The 20,825-nt window shown below is 32.1% G+C and overlaps 1 protein-coding gene across 11 annotated transcripts in view; it reads left to right on the forward strand.

The window, feature by feature from the left end:
- The window catches only part of PRPF40A (pre-mRNA processing factor 40 homolog A), a 52,217-nt gene that overhangs the window by 6,996 nt on the left and 24,396 nt on the right, over nt 1-20,825 (forward strand). For 10 of the 11 annotated variants that reach the window (XM_031960665.1, XM_031960666.1, XM_031960667.1 and 7 more), the window contains 4 exons: nt 11,133-11,213; nt 12,457-12,487; nt 14,455-14,474; nt 20,132-20,242. In XM_031960665.1, the coding sequence (XP_031816525.1) occupies nt 11,133-11,213; nt 12,457-12,487; nt 14,455-14,474; nt 20,132-20,242 (243 nt within the window). Of the gene's footprint in view, nt 1-4,126; nt 7,023-11,132; nt 11,214-12,456; nt 12,488-14,454; nt 14,475-20,131; nt 20,243-20,825 lie in introns of those variants that run through there. The other variant, XM_031960670.1, reaches the window with a different exon arrangement.

Consider the following 20,825-nt stretch of genomic DNA (forward strand, 5'->3'; position numbering starts at 1 on the left):
TCTAAGAGAAAGATTCAAATTTCGTTAAGTAGAGGAGAACAGAAAGGAAGATTGGCCAAAAGCACTGACATGAAGATATTAATATAGAAATGAAACAGATAATTATTAATCATTGTGGCTAGTGGTTAGGACTGTGTCACTAATGTTGCAATCTAACTTCTGAGTCTTGAAAATCATAAGCTTTTTATAGATGTTAAAATTTTGTGGGACACTACACACCTGAGACTGACCTACTGTTATTCACATCCAAGTGATCTTTTATACTTTGTAAAGATGGAGTCAAGATTTTGACAGATAAAATTGTGAATAAGGTAAAAATGCTTTTCTAAGTTAGAAGATGTTACTGCTTATTTTAATCCCTTTTCCCTTCCCCCCTTTTAGACTTTTCTGTGTCTTTAAATATATTGATTACTGAGGTGTCAGCTAAAAACATTTCTTTGTATTTGAATCCTATGTTTGCAACTACTTCTAGCCTGGTACCTATACTAGGACTCCATGAGCAGAACACCTTTCCATTCTTGAAGCAAACTATTTATTCTTTGTTGACAAAAAAAGTATTGTAGTAATGGGTTTAAAATTCATGGACTTGATCCATCTGACTTGACAAATTGTGTAATAGGTAGATCTGTGTGTGTTTCTCTCAGATTTTAAGAATTGCACCTAATCACGTGGATAAAGACAAGACACAATAGCAAAAACAAAGACAGAGTCAAAACAGAATTTTTCTTTATCTTAGTCTTTGATCCTCTTTATTTTAGTGTTTGTTTCTGGTCTCATACTAAAATTGAACAAATGTTACATTCTACTCTTCTTGTGTCCGTTTGTATTACAAACTTTCTTTTAGCTTGTGGGAATAAACATTAAGTGACAGTTTGCACATTTGGTACATGTGTGGATTGAGCTATCAAATAACCAGAGAAACATATTGCTTTTCTGAAAGATTGCTTTTTCGTGAATGTCGGTCTTTATTTTTGTAAACAGAGCACAATGATCATCTTCTTGAAGATAACTTTCCTTACTTACAGTGAGAAGAATATAGCTTGGTAAAGTGACTTCCTAACATTTACACATTTGGTAGTATTTTATTTCATCTATTTCTTAGGGTTTTAAGAATACATTGAACATTCCATGCAGGATTGTTTATAAGTTTTTGTTGGAAAAAGTGATACATGACCTCTTAGGTTACTTTTGGACTATCTGATTTATCATTTATAGTATTCTGTTAGAATGTTGCACAGTAATACTGTAGTTAAATGTAAAAACTTAACTATAATTTGCACAGTTGATTTGACTTGACAAGTTTATCTTCTAAATTTTTCATCCCATGGAATCATATCTAGAAATCTTTCTCCTTCCCTTTTGCTGTTTTTTAGGAAAGGTATCCTGTACTTAAATATTACTAATGTATTTGATATTATTTTATCCTCAGATTACTCTTTCCAGTGACACAGGGAGTCTCACTAAGTCTCACTACCACTCACTAAGTCTCACTATCACTGCCAAAATTCAACAACCAGAAGGATGTTTTCTAAATTGGTCATAAAGACCAACATAAAATTAGAGTTCCAGCTTCCTCAGTATCTTCTTGCAACTCCTTTTTCCCCTCCCCAGAAAATTCTTTTGTTGAATTTAGCTAGCTCCTTGATAGAATTCTTGCTGTGCCTTTTTTAAAAGTACTTTTAGTGAATGATGGGTAGCCAAGTCTTAGTGTCTTGGCAATCACATTTTCATGATTTGTGTGATGCATATGTTGATTCTTTGTAACATTTCCCTTCTAGGAGAGAACTATGTAATAGAAATAAGTAGGCAAAGTATGAGGTAGTAAAAGAGGATAGGATAAGGTATTGCAGGTTAAGTCAAGAAGACAGCAAGAGCTCTATTATCTAAGTTTTTCTGGTTAAGAGTTTGAGTTTATGCTGTCAGACTGACATGCCCTGAATTTCTTCAACTTTACCTGAGGTCATAACCCTCTAGCTTAAAGAAACATCATGGTAATTTTTGTATCATAACAATATCATAGTGGCAGAATTGCATTTTTTAAAAAGTAAAATATTCATATTGGTGTATTTCATTTTTTACAGTGCTTTATATATGTACTGTTGATCTTTTCAGAGATGTAGCATGGCATGTTGGAAAGAGAGCTGACCACAAATAACTTTATTGAAGATGTGCCTCTGACACATAAGAGCTGTGTGACCCTGGGCAAATGACTTTACCTCTCAATGTGCTAGGTAGCTTTCTAAGACTAAGTTACAGAAAATGTTCCAATGTGCATGAATAGTTTCCTTATCTGGAAATTCCCTTATCAGTGAAATCATAATTCTAGTTCCTATACTATTCTTCCCCAAACCTTATTTTGGAATGAAACTGACCTTGGCTGCTGAAAGATGATGCCAAATATTAGCTCTGATAGGTTGTGCTGTGGTGCAGAGGAAAATGGTTTTCTAAGAATTGGCCTACTTATATAATTAGCCACTTTATTGTCATAGAATCATGAAATAAGAAAAATTCCAAGTGACACACAAGTAAGCATAGTCCTAGAGAAATTAAATCACATCAATCTTAACATTCTTAAGTTGCACAGATTCTCTTGGAAAGAAGGCAAGTAGAGGAGTTAGTAGAATTGGGTTTTATCTTGGATCCAAAAACAGCAGGAAATATAATTTCATGGAACTTTTTATCAATCTTAAATTGCAGTATTTATGAGAAGCAATTTCAAAAAGACAATGTAATTGCATCTAGTTAAAGAAATTCTACAAATAATAGCATTCTCCAAATTAAATCAACATGTACTTTTATCATTGATTCCATTGCAAAGATAGATATAGCTGAGGAAAACAGAAAATGTTGGAAAACATGATTCAAGAAAAGAAAGGTGAGAGGCCATTAAAAACTTGTACATTATATAGAAACTTTCTTTGAGAAGAGTTGGAAGTTGCTTGATAGCAAGGTCCAAAAAACATCATAAAAAGTTAGAGTATAGAGATAGAAAGCTGTTTCCAGGTGAGGAAACACTCAATGCCAAAGCAAGTTAGCACCTTCTTTGCAATTTATTCTTAGTGTCTAGAGCACTGAGAAATTCAAATGATTTTTCCAAGATTCACATAGCCCCAGTATATGTCAAGCAGTACTTGAAGCTAGTTCTTGTGACTTAGAAGCCAGCTTTCTGTCCACTATACTGGGTTGCCTCTTTAAAACATTTGAACAGATAGAAAATGATCTATTACCATCAAAGGAATTGTTTCTGAATTAAACTATCTGTTCCTTAAGTACATGATAAGAAAAATAGAAATGAGATATGGCATGTGCATTTGAGACAACCCCAATCTACCTTAATTTATCAATACCATAAATAAAGGGTAAAAAGGTTTTACAACTATCACATTTTTCTAGTAGTGTAAACAATTTCACTCATTTCCCATAATGGATATCATAAGGAGCTGGAAACTGTCTCATCCAACAAAATTTGACTTCCTTGTAAGTAGACACCATAGCCTAGGGCAACATCAGTTTAGACGTCTTATGGAAGAGAGTGGTGAATATTGCTTCATGCAAAGAGAAACACTGATGGAAATTAAAAAAAAAAAAAATTCTAAAGAAAGTTTGGCAAGAATTTCAACCTAACAGGATCAAACCATGGACATTTAAAAATCAAATTGGAAGGCGGACAAGAGACAGATAACAAAAGGAAAAGGTTAACAAAACTTTTCAGGGAATATGTAATCATCATTGACAGTTGAGTACTACTTTGTACTCTTAACATCATAACCCCTCACTGTGCCAAATGAGGAAGAAGAAATGGAGAAAAATAATAATGGAAAGGACAACTGGATCATACCAATTATACAAAGAGATTTATGGAAATAATAAGATTTTAGGACATTGGGGGTTTCAATTCTTAACATCTGAAAGAATTTCCTTGGGGAAATTACATACTTTCTCACTAAAAGAAAGCAACAGAGAAAACAATAACAACCTAATCTGTGTGTCTATGTTCCCATCTCTATAGAACTTTTTGGAGTAAAATCTATAAATGAGTGTTCTAGACAAGGTTCAAATCCTGACATACACTTAACTTGCTATATGATCCTGAGCAAGTCACTTAACTGCTTGATGTCTCAGTTTCTTCCTCTTTAAAATGAGAGGTTCAAACTCAATGGCCTCCGAGGTCTTTGTTCTCTCTAATCCTGTGATCTACACAGATGATAAAGTGTGTCCTTGAAAAAAGTATTAGAAGGGAAAATATAGTCTTTTACAAACAATATTCTACAGTACTATAAAAATTCATTGATTAAGACTAATTAATACTAATACTAATAATTGGTCATTGAAGCTAGTTGGCACATATTCAGAACTTTCAGTGGCCTTAGATGGGTGCTTCTTATAATTAGCCTTAGGATTAATATACAATAAGTGCCAGTAAGAATTGGTTATCTCTATAGAGAGTATTTTGCTTGGATTCTTATAAAAATTCTGGGAATGACCTTAATGCTTCTATTGTTTATCTTAAGAGGCCTTTTGCATACCTTACAAAAAAAGGGGGAAGTGGAAACTGGTAGCTTTGGACATTTAAATTTATGAAATTACAAGTAGATCTGCATAAAGAACACTTTACTATGTGCAAGTGAAAAGGATTAGTTTTATACAGGGGAAAAGCATACATTAATGGCATTCCAACTCTGAGGTAGGTCACCACTCTCAAAATAAGACCAATAAGAGGAAAGGGCTACCTAGAACAATGGTGAGATCCTGTAGATACTCCTGTTTGCATCTGCCATTGAACAATTTGTATTAAATAGTTAGATTACACTAGGTTAGACACTGCTAAGCCATGAAATCCATATTCCTATGGGTAAAAATGTGGATACAAAATGCCTATGATCCAGAATGTGCTGTGCAATTGAATGGGCAACTTTTAGAGGTAGTTCCTTAGTATTTCTGTACTTTGGCCATATCCTGCAAATGGACAGTAAAAATTGAACAGAAGGGGGAAAACTATTGCCTTTTTAAAACTGCAACATTTTCGGTTGGTTTTGATTTTGGTTAGTTTTCTATTTGGAGAGGGCAGTATGGATCTGTGGTTTCATCAACACAGATCATTCTTTGATATTCTTTGAGGAATCTTTTCTACCAATGCAAATCTGGCAATTGCTCTGAAACTTCTGGTCTTAAGAGAGTTGCCTGGTACACTAAGAGGTTGTAACTTGCTGAGGGTCATAGTGTATTTTAAGAAAGGAACTTTCTGACAACAGAGCCAACCCTTTCATTAGACACTGCCTTGCAAAAGTTATTGCCATATCAAAAATACCAGTGAGTGATTTGTATCATTGTAATCTGTATCATTGTGGGGGACATTTATATCAGTTAGATCACTGATCTCTTGGAAAATTGGACTTTTAAGGTTTGAAAACTTTGTCTTGAGCCTTACAGCAGTCTTTTTAAAGTAGGTACCACAGGTATTATCCCCATTTTACAAATGAGAAAATTGAGGCTCAAAGAGTTTGTGACTTGCCCATGATTATATAGCTCAAACATAAATATTGGAAGTGGGATTTCAACCCACATCTTCTACTTATAACACTCCTATTCACTATACCATACTGCTTTTGTCATATATAGTTTCTTAATTAATTGATAAATACTGTAATATGGACATTTGGGAAATTTGATGTTAAAAGGGATCTACTAAAAAAGTTTAGGAGCTCCTTCATTTTACAGTGTTATATGGGAGTTAGTTCTGTGGATTCAGCCTAATAAACAATAACTAAACAGACTGGTATAACATTAAATATTATCTCTTATTCATCCTTCATCCAATTTTCATCTTGAAATATCAGCTGAATATTATGGCAATTGGGTTTTGTAATATACTATGGTATTTGGTTATCAGTGACATTATTTAGCATTAGTATGTTCACATCCTTTTTCCTAGAATTTTCTTCATTATAATTAGTTCTCTTGATCTTTGAAAAAGCATTTCATTCAGTAAAATACAAAATGCCCTCAGGGCTCTCCTCCAACAAAGTGTTTCTCATGTTAATTCAAGATTCTTTAAGACAAGTAGCCATAATTGAGGTAACTTTTAACAGTGACTGATTAATATTAATCAAGACATTAAAACAGAGTGTTTGCTTGCCACTATCATGGAAGATGTTCAGGGGGGGACCCTAAATGGAAGAGAAATTCCCTACATATAGTGAGATCCTTCAGATGTTCCTTTTTACAGATGACAAGCTGTTGATATTAAATGAAGAACATTACAGAACCTCATAAATGAGATGCTTGATTGTTTTCGATTTGGTGTAACTAGCTACACAGGGAAAACCAAGTGCACATTGTTGATACTTGATAAATGATGGTATAAATTGAACTTACTGAAGAATACTGCATGTCCGGAATTTTATATATTGTTGGATGAATGACCCATAGAATTTGTCCAACAAGTAAGTTTACATCGTGGACAGTTCTGCCAGTGGACAATGAACTGGGCTAGAATTGTACAGAAGGAAGAGAGCAACTGGGATTGCCTCTGGAATGTTGCACATTACTTTTAATGACTTCAAAACATCTTGAAGCAAAGGTTTACCTTTTAAACAATAATCATCTAGTGATGCTACATGGCTGTGACTTGTGGAATAATACTGATCCTGAAGATTTTCAGTTGAAGTTTTACTCGAAGGCAATGGAGAGGTGAATGGTGGGTTGAATAGGCTACAAGACATTAATATCCAACGAAGAATTGCTCAGGAAAAGTAGTATAAAGAATGTCATTGGAGAGATATATGTTGGAAAAGATGAGCCATTCATGTAGTGAGAGCCAGGTATACCAAATACATGTGCTCCATTGGTATCAATGCAAAGCCAGGAGTTTCTAGAGGAAACGTTTCCAGCATATGTGGGTGGAACTTCTATAGCTGATTTACAGGAGGATATGGACAAGTCGGTACAGGATGAGAACATGTGGATGGGTTGTGATCTACACTTATGGAGGGAGTCCTCACATCGGTCACAGATCCAGTGAAGTAAGTAAAAGTTTTGTTTTGTTTTTTTCCCAAATGCAGGCTGTTTCCCTAATATAGATATAAAAATTTAGGTATAAACTGAAAAATAGCACTGGTTATTAGTCATTCCTTTTAAATATGGTAGACTGAAGGTAGGAGAGATGAGGAAATAAAATCTTTGTTCAGAGTATGAGATTGTTATCCTCTTACTCTGAATATTTGTTGTCATGAGACTGTTGAATTTTAACTTGAATTGAGAGATCTTGGAGTAGCCCAACGATTAACTAGTTTTTCAAACTGTTTAATATAGTTTATGTTAAAGATTACAGATCATACAGTCATCTCTTCCTCTTTAGCTGAGAAAACTGCATTTTTAAATGTCTTCATATTAATGGCACATAGACTTATGTTATCTACTAGTTTTCATCATCCTTGTGTAGTTAAGTGTGATTTTGTAGTTTCTTGGGCTTTATTTAAAAGGAAAGGTCATGAAACAAATTTGTGTAGGCTTTCAAGTTCAGCTTAAAGTTGGTTGTAAAAATACTTACGAATTCAAGATAATTGTATCATGAGCAGAGATGAAATGCTGCTGTTCCAGAATTAGAAGTTCAGGTTGTGAGTGATATCAAAAAGAAATTACTTGACTAATAATAAAATGAGATAGGAATTTTGAAGTGATGGTCATTTTGGCACTGCTACAACTGTGATTATGCTAATATCTTTAAACTTTAACTGTTTTCTACTGTTCTAAAGCCTTTTCTTAACAAAGCCTTTTATAAGAACACCTGAGAGAAGCCTCTCCATTGTTTCTTTTCCCATGTTTATAGAGGTTGTTCATATTTTCCAGTAGACTCCTACTTTAATTCTTAATTATGTTTTGGCAGCGAACCTGGTTTCCTAATGATTCTGACCATTACTTTTACCAGGCCCTACCAAGACAGAAAGAGTTTAGGTGTAAATCCTAATGTCTACCTTTATGTGTCTGTATTTTAAGAGCCAGCCTAGCTAACTTCTGGGATCTTCCTCATCAAGTTGATTCTTGTGTCCCTTCTCTTATTCCTAGAAAAGATAGAAATTTCAGATTCTTTTACTATACATTCTTTAAAAATTTAGCATTGGGGGAAATTAGGCAGAAAACCGTTAAACTTTACAAATGGCTATGATAAAAGTATGTTCTGTTGGTTCATAGTATGCTCAGTATTGGTCCAAAGATGTCAACATCGACATAAATTAATTTTACAAAATTCATAAGGAAATCCGTAATAGAACAAAGGACCTATTTGCTATAATCATCGCATGTGAATATATAATAATTTATTAATGATAATAGCAAGTTTTTTGTGTTTTATTACAGATTTTCTTATTGATAGTAAATTAGCTAGATTTTGAGATGTTAAGTCAGTATTTAGTTTTAAAGATGACTAAGACTTCCATAAATTATCCTTACAGCAATTTTTGTTAAGAATATAAGTAAATAGTGTAGAAATGTTTATTTTTGTGGGTTATACATGTAGACTGACAATGCAATTTTTAAAATTTTGCTATATAAAATTCAGCTTCATAAGCATTACATTGTTATAATTTTATTTAGTCTTAAGCTTATTTATCATTTCTACTTTTAAAGGAAAATGATGCTCTTGAAATTTAAAATGATTATATTATTCAATAGAAAAATCTTGTCTCTTTAAAAAAAAGTTTTGTGGGATGTTTTTTCTGTTTTTTATTAGGACATTTTCCCCTAGCTTAGCTATTTCCTGGGTTGAATAATTGTCTTTTCCTAGGATATTTGGTAGATTTAAGGAAATCCCTTAGGTTAGAAATGTTTTTTGCTTCGAACAGAAGTATTAAAAATTCTCAAATCCCTTCCAAATCAGATGTAATTGAGAGGTGTTCAACAAATAAAAATACAGTAAAAAATAGAGATAATGTTAATTTGAGATTTTCTGAGTCATTATGTAACCTTGCAGAAATTTATTTCTCTTGTTTGATTCTATTGAATTGGAGAACAACATTAATTCTTAAATCGTAAATTATGATACATATCCTACGCTACTTAAAGTTTTATGAAAATAATCCGTTGGTTGACCTTTCAAATCAAAACTTCTGCAGAAGTTTTAAACCAACATTTTCCATTTAAGGAAGTAATTAGGCAAGAATAAGTGAAATTATTATTTTCTATTTGTTTAACACAAAAATTACTCAATTGGTAGCAAGCCAGGTAACTTAAATATGATGAAAACCAAAAGAAAATGTCAGAAGTTACAAGCATTTGGAAGAATTACTACAGGTTAAATCCCATTTCATCAAATTGAGGGATACTTCATATGTTTCTACTATGAAGAAATACTGTTATCCAATATTGTTTACAAAGGATAGCTTGTTGACTTCAAAGTGTTTTTTTTTTCCCTTCTAGTTTGACCTTGTATTATATTTATGTAATGGGATTTGACCTGTTTTAATTCTTTATTCTGATTGTGTGTGTGTGTGTGTGTGTGTGTGTGTGTGTGTGTTTTGTTATGTCTTCAACTATTACTTCTTTAAATCTACTTTAAATCTTAGGTTGATTTTTGCCTGCTACTACCCAGTGTTTTGTTGTTGTTTTTTTTTTTTTACTCAAATGTTCAGTTGCTATCCATTTAGAGAATTTCAACTTTGTGCTTTTAGCCAAGGTACAATTTAAATATGAAATTTCTTCTATTAACCTTGAGGAGAACACCAAAATCTATAAAAGCTAAAGTTGTTTGGCTTTGGGGTGGTTTGGGTTTTTTTTGGGGGGGGGGTTATTTACGTAATTGTACTACCTAACATTCTATTTTCATTTTCTTACTACATCCTTCTTTTAATCTTGATAATTGAGAGTTGCCTATGCTTCCAAATGTATTCAAATCTACTAAATATACAACTTTTAAAAAATATTCACTTGACCAATTCTCCTGACTAAAAATTGCTGAGCTTCTTTTTTATTGACAGAAATTTTTCAAAATAAGTAAGAATGCCTTGTGTAATCATTTTAAACAGAAATTTATGCTCTTTAAGAATACCTTCTCTTCTGTTATTTATTCATCCCATCATTTCATGAAGTGAATCATTTATTTTATCTTTTTCTTCCAGATAAAATAAACTGACTTGAACAGGGATTGGAATTCATTTTGTAGAAGTTATCCTGATCATTGAGCTTTTTTGCTTAGTCAATAGGACTTTCATCTTCCTTGTTTGTTAACCTGTTACCCTATCATTAACATTTACCATTTCACTTACTTTTTTTTATTTGAAACTATTTAAGTGTTTGAAATTAGGATTTATTTTTAATTACTACTAAATTTAATTGAATAATCTCTTCCCCCTGCCTTCCTGTCCCCTATATATTAATAGTTATAATATGGGGAGGGATGTCATAATTATACTAGTTTTATCTGGGACATTGTCTCCTGCTACCCTTGACTGCCTTTATTAATCTTTACAATTCTTGCTCATATTGACTAGAGTACAGTGATTCATCAATTATAGTAGAACTAGTTGCAAATTTAAGATAACATTTCTTCACGTTTCCTGGAGGTAGGGAAGTACCAGAGGACTGGGTGGAGACTGTAGGAAGTTAGAAGTTGGTTGATTTGCTAGTGATTTAAAATTGGTGTTTATATTTCAGGGTTTTGTTTTGTTTTTATAAGTTTCTCTTTTAGGGCATTTATTAAATGAAAAGAAAAAACAACCCACTGCTTAAACCTTTTTAAGTATGGTGAAATTGGGAGTTGCTTTAAAATTTAGTAGGAGGAACCCTATGTTGGAGGTGGAGAAATAAACTAGTAAAACTTTTCAAACATTCAGTAAAAATAAACCTTAAGTCTATTAACATTTGGTTTAGGGGAACAAAAGCAACATATAGAAAGTTTGTGATACATTTTTTTCTTAAATATAAATGTTTCATTTACACTTGACCCTATCCACATTGTATAAATAGGAAAATAGTTTTCAAAGGAAAAATGTTTTTAAATAATTTTAAAATATTTAAGTCCAACCCATATTTTTATGTTAAACTTTATCTTTTATTAGCTTTATGATAGGTACATTTAAATTTTGTGTTATTTTAATACTTCTGTACAATGTAATAATACCTCATTGCTTTTATTCTAGATGCCTGGAATGATGTCTTCAGTCATGCCTGGGATGATGATGACTCATATGTCTCAGGCTAGCATTCAGCCTGCTTTACCGGTAATCTTTTGAAAGTTTATTTGATTTAGTATTTAAAAAGAAAAAAAAGAAATGTATTTCAGGAACAGTATTTTGGAGTGCCATAAAATATAAAATGTTTTTCATTAATACTAGAAATTATTTGGGGGGGAAATGATCAAATGGACAACTTTTGAAATGAGAAAATGTGAGTTGTAAAGCAGATTGCTATGTTTGAATATCTTTCTCATAAATTAGTTGGGAATACCATGTCTTTACTCCTACTTTAAACGATTTAAAAAATAGGAGTTGAAGGGGAATTTGGTTTGGGGGGGGGGGAAGATAATCACATCACAACAATGTAAGTAAAAAGTGATGTTCTAAGAATCATTTTTTGATGTTGGATGATGCAAATATTCTATTTCATAGACAAGGAAATTAAAGCTCAGAAGAGTTAAATTAGTTAACCTGACTAGAAAATTACATTATCTTTTCTCGGAAATTCTGGTAGCTAAATAAATGTAAGTCTGGAAATACAAAATAAATCAAGATGATATCATAAACTTAGGAAGGAAGAAGAGGATATTTATTAAGTATCTGCTGTGTGCTAAGCACTTTGCAAAAATCTCATTTCATCTTCACATCAGTCCTGGAAATTGTCATTGTTATCCCCATTTTTCAAATGAGGTAACTGAGGCAAATAGGTTAAGTGACATACTGATATTCTGAGGCTAGATATGAGCTCGGGTCTACTTGATTCTCAAAGCCCATCAGTCCATCCAGATTCTCACTATCTAGATTCTACAATTTGGAAGGGCTCTAAGAGTCATCTAATATAGCACTCACTGGCATTCACTGGAGTTGAATTAGTTTGCCCTCTTGTTCTCTACAACATTGGCTAGATGGTTAACAGGTATAGCTATTAAAACCAAATATTTATTTCTAGATGTAACTAATAGTTTCTTATAAAAACATAGCACCTTTGCATAATGCTTAAATGTCTCCCTCAAATCATCTTCCTATGAAATCTTATAATCCTAGGTAAGTAAAATATTTACCCTGGAAAAAAAGGCATAATTTTCAAATTACAACGTTTGTATTTCTACTATGTATGTGGACATCAAAAAGACATAGTTTTTGAAACATTTGACTTGATGGCAGTTTTATAGTTTACCTTGGAAATCTATAAGCAGTTGAAGTCAAGTCAATCTAGTGTTCTTGTTAGGAATTCAAGAATTGCAAATAAAATACTATACTTTATCAATTTTATTTTTTATTCTTACAGCCAGGAGTAAACAATATGGATGTAGCAGTAGGTATGTAATATCGGTTTATTAATGGGAAAGAATTTACATTTTGAGATTCTTAACCCAATTTTAGAAATGGTTGTTTTTTTTTTTTTTTAAAGAAGTTTGTTTCTTCAATGCTTTTATTAAACAAAAGAAAATTGTATCACTTGTCGCAAAGATTTTTGATGTATGATACGGTATTAAGTAAATAGGTATTTTTAGTGTTATATTCACGTATTTTGGGGTTTTTTTGAAAAAAATAGTGAGAATCCTTTCATTGGTGTACTTTAAATTGTTTTGTCAGAAATTAAAATGCTATATTAAATGGGTTCTATTCATTGTCATTGGAGCAAATGTAGAGTCTGTGGAACAGAAATCAACAATTTTTAATCTAAAGGATAAAGTGTTCATTAGAAGGTTTTTGAAGTAGAAGCATACATACATCTATATTGTTAAGGATGTCTTTGTCCAAATTCATTATTTTTACAAAAATGTTCATTTCTTTTTATTTTTTTGAAGCCCAGGGAGGGAATATAATGTCTGAGTAAGGTTGTAAAGATGGGAGAGGAGTATGTAATGGTTTAAAGTGGAAGTTGGACATCAATGCATACTGTATTTACATGAGTAATATTTCTGTCACATGGTAATAAATTCAGTGTGGAATTAGGGTAACTTCTGGACATCTTGATCATCTGTGCAAATGAGAAATCAGGATGGCATTGATCATTGAAACTCTCAGATCGCATTTTATTCAATAGTTTCAACCTCCTTTTATAAAAACACTAAAAAAAAAAAAAAAGAAAAGAAAAAGAAAGAAGAAGGCGGTGGCCAAAGTCTGCCACTGCATCCAAGGCCATCTCCAGTCATCTTGACCTATATCTTATCACTGGACCCAGATGGCTCTGGAGGAAAGAGCAAGTCTGGGACCATTACCTTGCCCTCTCTCACTTAAAGCCAGATAATTTGCAAGTAATGGCATCACCTTCCTAATGTCCTGATCATCTTCCAGAATGAAGGCAAACAACAACAAATAGTAATGTTTTATCTGCCACGCTTTTGTAGTTCTGTTTCTTCTTCTTGTCATTGTATGTAGTTTCCCTCAGGGCAAACTCCTTGCCTGCTTTAGCTTTTAATCCATAACCTATAGAAAATAAACTTATTTTCATAGTTGAGGATTCTGGATCTTTAGACTGGGGTGAGATCCCTCCAATGATATAATAGATTACCGTTAAAAATACTCCGTAGTTTACAAAGCAATTTTGTTCCAATGATACTAGTAGGTTAGTAGTAGTATCTCCTTTTTCTATATATTTTCAGAAGCTGAGGTTTAAAGTGGTTGACTTGACCATGGTCACACAGCTTGTAAATTGCAGAGCTGGGACTAAACTTAGATCTGATGATTCCAGGTCCAGTACTCTTTCCATTATGCCATGCTGCCTCTACTGTGAAGTAAAATTGCATGGGTGATTTTTAATTGCTTAGGAACTTTCTTTGTTGTGTTCTGGGTAAGTGAGGTGCTGTACTTTTCTTGTCAGTTGTTTAGTTGTTTTCTGGAGAGCAGCAAATTAATCAAGATAGACAGTTTTAGGAAGAAGCAAAGGGTTTTAAACAATAATTGTCAAAATGATTCAGTGTTCAAGAGTATTTGATAGAAATGTTTTAGAGTAAATTGAAGACTAAAGTTTCAGATAGTCATTAGTTGCTGGAAGTCCTTAAACAGCATGATTTTGGAAGGAGAGACAGGAAATGAAAAATGTTATATGGTATAGTATTGGGGGAGGAAAGCACAAACTGGTAGGAAAAAATAATGTAAAAATATGTGACAGGTAATATTTAGGAAATTTTTGACTAATTATAAGAAGTTGAATTTAGCGATGGTCTCTGGCTTGTGCATGATTTTATTTATATCAATAATGCTTTCGATCTTTATGGATGTTAATTGTTTAAGAGAATTATTTTAATCACTTGATAAATATCCATTTTTTGTTTTTTAGGTGCAACATCTGGCACACAAGTAAGTAAAAATCTAAGGCTTTGGGATTTATTTAAACTTAGATGTGCCTAGATAGTTTGATATTATTTTGTTTCACCCCCTCATTTCTTGTCCCCTTTTAGAAGATTAGCTTCTACTTCTAAGATGTGACCCTTTGCTTCTTTTATTGCTAATGTCAACTTTTTTTTTTTTTTTTTTTTTTTAAGAATCAAAGGTTTAAGAACCATTGAAAGTTTTATTATTAATTCTTAAGGTATTTTTGTCAAACTTAAGATTGAGATTGGTTAGCAAGAAAGAGGAAGTTGAGTAATGGAAATAGTTTGTCATTTGAAGAATGAGAATCTTTTTTTAATTGCTACCATTTATTAGTGCATATAAATTGGATTTTTAAGACTAAAATTGAGCCTGATTTACCTAGACAGTAGAATCATCCTTCCTACAGCTTCTTAGGGTGCAGGAAGCTGCCTGAGATAAATCCTGTTTTTCATTTTCATGAAATGTTCTTTAGTATAGAAAAAAATTCAGTCAGCTGGTATGCTGGGTTAATTTTATGCCATAAAGAAGTGGTAGAGAGGCAGCATGGCATAGTGCATAGAGAGCCTGTCTTGGCATCACAAAGACCTGGGTTGTACTGCCTCTGACACATACTAGATGTGAGACCCATGGATAAGTCACTTGACCATTATGTGCCCCAGTTAGTTTTTAAAGACTTTTCAGAAAGGTTGCTGCTCTGCAGTGCTGGAGGAAGTTTCTACCCTGGGAGTTCCCTATACCAATTAAGTCATATATACCCATAAAGTCATAGGGCTAGATAAAAATAAAATGCTATGTGATTGAGTTGACAGTTTTAGGAGATTAGGCCTGTCTTTGGTTCTATAGTTTCCAGGGTGACTTTTCTTCTTGAGTGCGTAGAACTCCCCCCTGGTATTGGTTTTAACAAATTTTCATCTTTGTTTTGTAGTCTTGTCATTTTTGAGTTGTCATTTGCAAAGTGTAGAATGTCATTCTCTAATTATATTATATATAATGTTAGTAATATATATACATATGTGTGTGTGTATATATATATATATATATATATATATATATATATATATACACACACTTCTGAAGTTTCCGAGTTTTATCCCCAATATCATAGTTTAAATTACAACCAAATGTTTGTTTTCTCCCAGAATGATGAAAGAATTCTGAGAAATTCTTAGAAGCTCTAAATCAGTATCTGGGTGTGGGAGTAATTTGCATAATCTCATTTTTACTCATTTGTTCTAAGTGGAAAAATTGGTTGTTTTTCTTAAATTTTTTGAAGTTACTTGGTACTCATTTTCATAGAAGTTTTTTTTGTTGTATTTAGCCAAAGATTCTAGCAGGAGCCATTTTCTGATACAGGGAGTTAGTGATTAGATTGATATTGTTCAAGAGCTACCACAAAGAACACAGAATGTGTGGTATAGTGAGAAGACCATTGGACTTGGAGTTAGAACACAAAGGTTTAAGCTTCTAGTTGTATCACTTTCTATATGATCTCAGGAGGTTCCAAGCTCGTCTTGGTCTGATCAGCCACAGTTAGACACACTAATTTGATTCTAACATAGTGGTGTAATTTTGGTCCTCTTCGAGAACAAAAGACAACAGTGGATCCGAAACAGAATATTTTGAGGGACCCAGAGTAAAGATGAAGATTTGCTATACATACAAGACCAAATTAAAAGAATATTTGCTTACTAACAATGTCTCTGAGATTTGAAGCCAAAATGACTCCAGTGGAAATACAAAGTAGATAGCTTTAGGGATAATGCAGCAATAAATAATTTATAAAGTATTATAAGGAATTGGGATATTTTTCTCATCTCTGAAATTAAAGAAATTGAATTAAGTGCTCTATAAGGTCCATGGCAGCTCTTAACTATTCTATAGAATTTTCACTTATGTTAGGTTTCCATTGTAGATGATTTTATAATGATAGACTTCAACTAAAAAAAATTGTTTGAAAGGGTATGTGTTGTATCTTAAATCTTAATGTTTTTCACACTGGGGGGTAGTTAAGAAACATTTCTTTTTTCAATTCCTATCTTGCGTTTTTAAACATTTGCTTATTTTCATTTCCTTTGAAACATAAATCCAAAACTTAAATACATACAAAGTACAGTGTTAATAGAAACCTTTGTGTTCTCTGTTTTACTATTCTAACATTTATGGCAAAAGTTCTCAACCTGGGATCCAGAAACTTTTGGAAACATTTTTAGAAATCTTTCAGTATGATTTATTTCTCTTGTAATATACTACATATTTTATTTTATTTTATGCACTTAAACACGTTACTCTAAGACAGGGGGTCCTTAGGCTAAAGGATCCATGTCACAAACTTTTTATTGAAGTTAACAAACATCTTAAGTGTGTAGCCTTTTGGGTTTTTTACTTAGTTTCAGAAACAGAATCATTTGAGAAATATGAGATGTGCAGAGTTAAGCGATTGCACCCCATATATTTACAGGAGACTATTTGTGTCTGACCTGTGGCAGAGCATTTCAAGATCATATTGGTCTGATCAGCCACAGTTGGATACACTAACTTGATTCTAATATGGTGGTGTCATTTTCGTCCTCTCTGAGAATGAAGGAACACAGTGGATCAGAAATAGAATAATTTGAGGGACTCGGAATAAAGTTGAAGGTTATACTATATGTAACATCAAATTAAAAGAATGGTTGCCTACCAACAATCACTTTCAAGATTTGAAGCCAAAATAACTCCAGCAAGCAGACAGTAGATAGCTTTAGGGATAATGCAGTAGTAGATAACTATAACGTATTATAAGATAGATCTTTAAACTTGCGTATACTTCTCTTATTGACCTGGAAATGGAGAGGTTCCAGTGTATAAGTTTATAAAGCAAGATTTAGGGAAAAATCCTTGTGTTCCTTCTATAGGTATTGGGAATTATGCCCTGTTTTGATCAATTTAGATATCTGCATTATAATTCTGTAGCAATTCCTATTTGCATTTCAACTTTTAACATGTCAGTTCATAACTTGGAACATTTAGTTTGTCACTCGATGATACTGTAAAATATTCTTTGTTCACAGACATTACAGATAATTGTAAGTTTGAGTTTTTCTAATGGGTCATTTATTTGTTTCTGAGAATAAGCCATTGAATATATCATGACATAAGTTGGCAAATTTGATGAGAGGTATAGATTAAAGGAAAATTTACACAACAATGAGTTTGCCTTCATAGTCTCATCATTGTTCCTATGGAAAATGGTCTAGTAGGATTATATTTTGTGTGTGTGTGTATACATAATTTTAAAATCCTATCTTGACATGAAGTTGGCCTATATAGTTTAGTTTAACTGTTTTATGATTTTAATTGTTAAATATTAATATTAGCACACCACACTATCCCATCTTATAGTAATATAAAATTTTTGAATGAAATAATCTTAGGATTGTTGTTTTTGAGATAGAAGGAATGAGAAAATTTATTCCCCTTTTTGTCGATGAAGAAAGAAGTCAAGCTACTGAGGTCAACTATTTCTTTAGTAGTTGATAGCAAAATAGTGGGATAATGAAACTACAACTAGTATGATAGTCTTTTCCTGATACCATTTCATTTCTCAAATCCATTGGCTTCTTTCTGTGTATCTCTTCTTCATCATATTCACTTAATACAAGTCTCGGTTGAATTGTTCCTTGCGACAACCATAGTTGACCTCTTTCTTTAAAAGCCTTTTGACTGTAGCAGTTGATTAAATAAACCCTAGGATCTGCTTCAGTTCATTGGTCCTCTTATTTTCTGGTGTACAGAAACTCCTGTGATCTGAGGAGCACAGAATGCAGTAACTATTAGTTACTATGACGTGATCTTAGTCTTTTAAAACTCTGGTCTTTTTCTTATGGACCCCCCTCTCCTTCTATACTTTTAAAAGAGAACACTCCTGGAAGGAATTATCTAATTTATTCCCCTCATTTGCAGATTAGGAAACTGAAAACCAGAGAAAGAAACTTTCCCCAGATCACATAGCTAGGTAATATCAGGACGTTATTTTCAAATAGAAAATGTTAAATTGATTAGAGTGTAAACCAACTATTTAAAATTCAATGTTAAGAAATTGGTAATTGATTACTAAGATGACTGGTCAAATGCCAATCCTCTAGAAATGAGAATGTAATCATTTTTAATGCTTTAAAATTTATGGGTCTGATGATAATATTTAAAGCAATTTGTTAATATATGTATATACATATATATAAAAAGTTTAGCTTATTAAGGATTTTTAAAAATTATTAAATATTTCACATCAATTCATTTTTTTCCTATAGAAAAGTTATTTTACCAAAACAGAAAAGAAATGTGAATGAGAAGATTATTTCAATAATACGAGATATTTAAGTCTTGTCTTATTGTGGATAAATATGAAAACTATTTAGGAAAATAATTCAAAATGTGTTTATGGTTTTACTAGGCATCTAATTTTTGTATGGATATTTCACTATTAAGAGTCATAGTATATAACTAAGGTACTTTGGTTTTTTAGTAGTTATATCACATTAGTTCATACTGAACTTATAATCAATGAAAACAGCTTTTTTTTTCACATAGACTCAAATAGTGTCTTATTTTTAGCTTATTATTTGAACTTAGAAGTGTACAATTTGCTGGTTTTAGTAGGGCCAGAATTCTTGTCATATATCTCTAATCATATATATATATATATATATATATATATATATATATATATATAAAGCAAGCTTTTTATGGTTAAATTGATTTTAATATTAAATACAAACAGAGCTTTGTGGCATTTCATTAATGACCTGTGTTTCCCTAATTTACATTAATTCATTATAATCACTTGTTGGGTATAGTTTTCAAACCAGCTATCATCTAGCCTGTATTACCCTGCTTTGTTAAGGAATGGGACTATGTTTTGTCGTGTACATAGAATACTTTTGATAACTTAGCAAAATTTTAGATTTCTGGCAGATATTGGAGATATAAAATTGCCTTCACATCTATATTCAAGCATTAAATATTCTGGCTGTAATTTTCAAGGTTTGTAAAAGGATAAAAGTTTAATGAATTATTATTTTTGGTACTTTAAAAAATAACCCCATTTTTCAATTTCTTTCTATCTTGTTACAGTGCCTTCTAAAATTTAACTTGCCCAGAGTATTTCAATGTTTTTCATGCTACGTGACAATAGAAGTCAATTTTCATAGTTCATATTAAAAAATAGCCTTCTGAGGTTTCAGTCAGGTCACACAATTATCAGGCTCTCCTGTGAACATTTTTAATTTCATAATAAATCGTGAGTTTGTCAGTGAATAACCATCCTGAAGTACTACACAATTCTGAAAACATTTTTTAACATGGTGCAAAACATAATTTAGTCCATTATTTAACTGAGTTTATGTATTTAGATTTATCAGAGTTATTTGGTGATTTGAAAGTTATTTACATAGTTTTAACTTAACATTTTAAATAGGACAATTAGCTCTTTGATACAAGTATTATGCATGTACATACACACATACATACATACATACAGATATAATGGCACTTAAAATTAATTACCCATTTTACATTGTCAAGACCAACAGAAGAATAATAGTAATCTTTTAAGGTCTTAGTTTGAATTTAGTTGCTTCATGTTGACTTTGTTTTTTCTTCAGAAATCAATGTGGACTGAACATAAATCTCCTGATGGAAGAACTTATTATTATAACACAGAAACAAAGCAGTCTACCTGGGAAAAACCTGATGATCTCAAAACACCTGCTGAGGTAAATATTGGAAAGTTTTAGTCTGGCATCATGTGTCACATCTAGGAGACCATAGTAAGATACTATATGATAGTCTATTTATCATGTTTGAGGATATAGTGGGGGTGGGAAATAAGAGATTTCCTGGATACTTTTAAACTTTTAAGATTGATGTTTGTCTAATATCCTTACCAATCTGAATATTATTATCTGTTACTTCTACTAAATCCCTGTGTGTTTTCATAATTAGAGGAATATTTTAGGGGGACAAAGATTCTTACTAGAGAAAAACTTGAATGTGAAATGAGCACAAGATGAGTATGTTTTTTTCCTACTGAGCTTCAGAATTGAATCCTACATGTACCCCCCATAAAACCCTGACCTTTTCAGAACAAGAATTAAAAATGAGAGAGAAATTGAGGCTGCAACTTAAAATCTTAAGGTTAGAATTTTCAGCAGTTTTACATAGCAAAATCTGGTAGTATATGCTTTTAATAATAAGTTTGTAGTTTGCTTTTTTACAAATCGAAAAAGAACAAACATGACCATAAAAAACCTTAGTGAATAATAAATAAAAATTTAAAATAAAGTGAATAAGCTTTAA

The sequence above is a fragment of the Sarcophilus harrisii genome, chromosome 3 (assembly GCF_902635505.1).
Source record: "Sarcophilus harrisii chromosome 3, mSarHar1.11, whole genome shotgun sequence".
NCBI lineage: Eukaryota > Metazoa > Chordata > Mammalia > Dasyuromorphia > Dasyuridae > Sarcophilus > Sarcophilus harrisii.